The sequence below is a fragment of the Neophocaena asiaeorientalis genome, unplaced genomic scaffold (assembly GCF_003031525.2).
Source record: "Neophocaena asiaeorientalis asiaeorientalis breed wild unplaced genomic scaffold, Neophocaena_asiaeorientalis_V1.1 scaffold1, whole genome shotgun sequence".
Lineage (NCBI taxonomy): Eukaryota > Metazoa > Chordata > Mammalia > Artiodactyla > Phocoenidae > Neophocaena > Neophocaena asiaeorientalis.
In genome coordinates, this window is record NW_020171981.1 from 1901327 (window position 1) to 1904072 (window position 2746).

At 53.9% G+C, this 2746-nt stretch overlaps 1 protein-coding gene across 1 annotated transcript in view; it reads left to right on the forward strand.

Annotated features, from left to right (window-relative positions):
• NR1D1 (nuclear receptor subfamily 1 group D member 1) overlaps positions 1 to 2746 on the forward strand; it is a 7797-nt gene that overhangs the window by 2012 nt on the left and 3039 nt on the right. The window contains 4 exon segments of the mRNA XM_024742972.1: positions 1338 to 1673; positions 1969 to 2057; positions 2155 to 2299; positions 2645 to 2746. The exon segment at positions 2645 to 2746 is cut by the window's right edge and continues 488 nt beyond it. Coding sequence (XP_024598740.1) covers positions 1338 to 1673; positions 1969 to 2057; positions 2155 to 2299; positions 2645 to 2746 — 672 coding nt within the window.

Here is a 2746-nt window from a genome sequence, read left to right on the forward strand (position 1 = left end):
TTTTTTTTTTTTTTTTCTCCACAGAAAGGAAAACTGGGACCCAGAGAGGGGAGTTGATTTCCTCTGGGTCACAAATCAAGTTGGTGGTGATAGATCCAGATCTAAAACTAGACTCTTTTGAGTGTGCCCCACACTTCCAGGTGGAAGTCTCTTCGGATGAGTCTTACTTCTCTTTGGGGGATGGCTGAACTGGGTCAGGTTCATTTACCACCAAATAAATATCCCATTCCCCCACCTCAGCCCTGAAACTGTAGGAGCTGATCTATTGTGCAATTATTTTACAGGGAACTCGGTTCACCCTGACCAACCTTGAGCTATTTTAGGGTTGCTCTGCCCAGCTTAGTGTGTGTCAGTGGGTGAGCAAGACATGTGCCTCTGTAGACACGGTGGCATGCCCTGTGTCAGCTCACACGTGTCCTGGGATCCTCCCTCCTCCCACCCCATCCATGGCAGGCCATGCGAGGTACTTGGCAAAGGTGTGGCAGGCAGGTCACCTTCTTCTCCTGCTAATGCAATGGGAACACAGCCACCTGGTTGGCAATATAACTAGAGGGCCAAAGTCCCTGAATGGCCAGAGAGCCAAGGTCATTGTCACCAGGCAGAGAGATCTAGAAGGGGGAATTCCAAAGCCTTAGGCTGGACAGTTTGTCCTTCACTTCCAACTCCTGCAACTCATACTGTTAAGCCCTTCCTGGGTTCAGGGATAGAGTCCACTCTGACTCTTGATCTTGGAGGCCAGGGGAACAGTACCTTTGGAGAATACATCTTCCAGTTTTGAGGGAATGTGATTGTTTTGCTCTTGTAAGACCCCCACTCTCCTCACTGTTGGCTAGCTGCCCCTCCATGGTCTCATCACTGGAATGGTCTTGATATTAAAATCAGCAGCTGGTTTTTGTTCTTTTTTTTTTGAAGCCTGGGCATTATGAATGGTTTTCAGCTGCTCATCCTATCCCGAGGTCAGCTGCTGACAATTAAGTCATTAGCTGCGGTTGATATTCTAAAGGAAGGCATCCAGGGCGGGGGTGGGGGGGTTGGTGCATATGTGAGATACTCGCAGAGCATCACAGAGGTCATGCCTCTAGAGAGGTAACTCACACGCCAGGCAGAAGCTGAGTGTACCTGCCAAGAGTTGCAGTGGTTGGTTGGCCATGTCTGGTATGTGTTGGGGAGTTGCTTATTGTGGCTCTTCTGGGGACTCCAGGATTAGGTGTTTCACGTGGTTAACTTCTGAGTATCCAACAGTGTTTTGGGAGGCAGGTGAGAGATGGGCAGAGTGCTGACCTAGGACCAAAGATATATGGCGGTTGACACGCCTTTCCCTTGGGTTCTCCTGCCAGGTGGCGTCATCACCTACATCGGCTCCAGCGGCTCCTCCCCAAACCGCACCAGCCCCGAGTCCCTCTACAGTGACAGCTCGAATGGCAGCTTCCAGTCCCTGACCCAAGGCTGTCCCACCTACTTCCCACCATCACCCACTGGCTCCCTCACCCAGGACCCAGCTCGCTCCTTTGGGAGCACTCCACCCAGCTTGGGTGACGATGGTTCCCCTTCTTCATCTTCCTCATTGTCGTCATCCTCCTCCTTCTATAACGGGAGCCCCCCCAGGGGTCTACAGGTGGCCCTGGAAGACAGCAACCGAGTGTCCCCCAGCAAAAGCACCAGCAACATCACCAGTGAGTAAATTTCCAGCCGATCTGGGGGCAAGGGAAGGTGTCCAGGCTGAGGTGGGGAGTTGACATTCATGTGACACAGTTATTCCCAGGACCTACGCTGGCCTCAGGGATTTCTCCTAGAGTTGCACCAACTGCTGTCAGCCCTGTCTGCTCATTCGGGTGCCCCCTAGATACTGAAGCTCCTCCTCAGTTTCCCACCCCCCCACCCCCGCCCAATCTCCAGCTCAGAAAACCTCCAGCTCTCTGGCCACTCAGAAACCTGCCCTGTTCACCCACTGCCCCTCTCTTCCCACAGAGCTGAATGGCATGGTGCTACTGTGTAAGGTGTGTGGGGACGTGGCCTCGGGCTTCCACTATGGCGTGCATGCCTGTGAGGGCTGCAAGGTGAGGCAGGGTGGGGGTAAGGGCAGGTGACCCTCTCCCACAGGACACATAGGCCCGGCCTAGACGGAGATGCTCACTAGCTGCCCCGGCTCCACAGGGCTTTTTCCGTCGGAGCATCCAGCAGAACATCCAGTACAAAAGGTGTCTGAAAAACGAGAACTGCTCCATCGTCCGCATCAATCGGAACCGCTGCCAGCAGTGCCGCTTCAAGAAGTGCCTCTCCGTGGGCATGTCTCGGGATGGTGAGGCAGCGCCGTGCCCACGAGCTCCCCTCTCCCTCCCCCTTTCTTCCCCTCGGAGGTTTCTGAATTAATCCCTCCCTTACGAAGGCCCAGTACTAGGCATCTCATTTGCATAGGGGATGCCCACATTTCATCGGGTCTCAGGTAAACACACACATCTTCCCCATTAGTCTCTCTGGTCACCTCTTACCGTAACGCCTACTTGGAAAACCCCCTCGATGGGTGTGGCCTTGTGGGTTTTATGTGGAACCCCAAGCTCTAAGGGGCTTGCCCTTTCAGGAGGAAGGAAGAGAAGCACGTGAGTGTGTATTAGAACTTCCTGACACTGCTCTCATCCTGTCACAGCTGTGCGTTTTGGGCGCATCCCCAAACGAGAGAAGCAGCGGATGCTGGCTGAGATGCAGAGTGCCATGAACCTGGCCAACAACCAGCTAAGCAGCCAGTGAG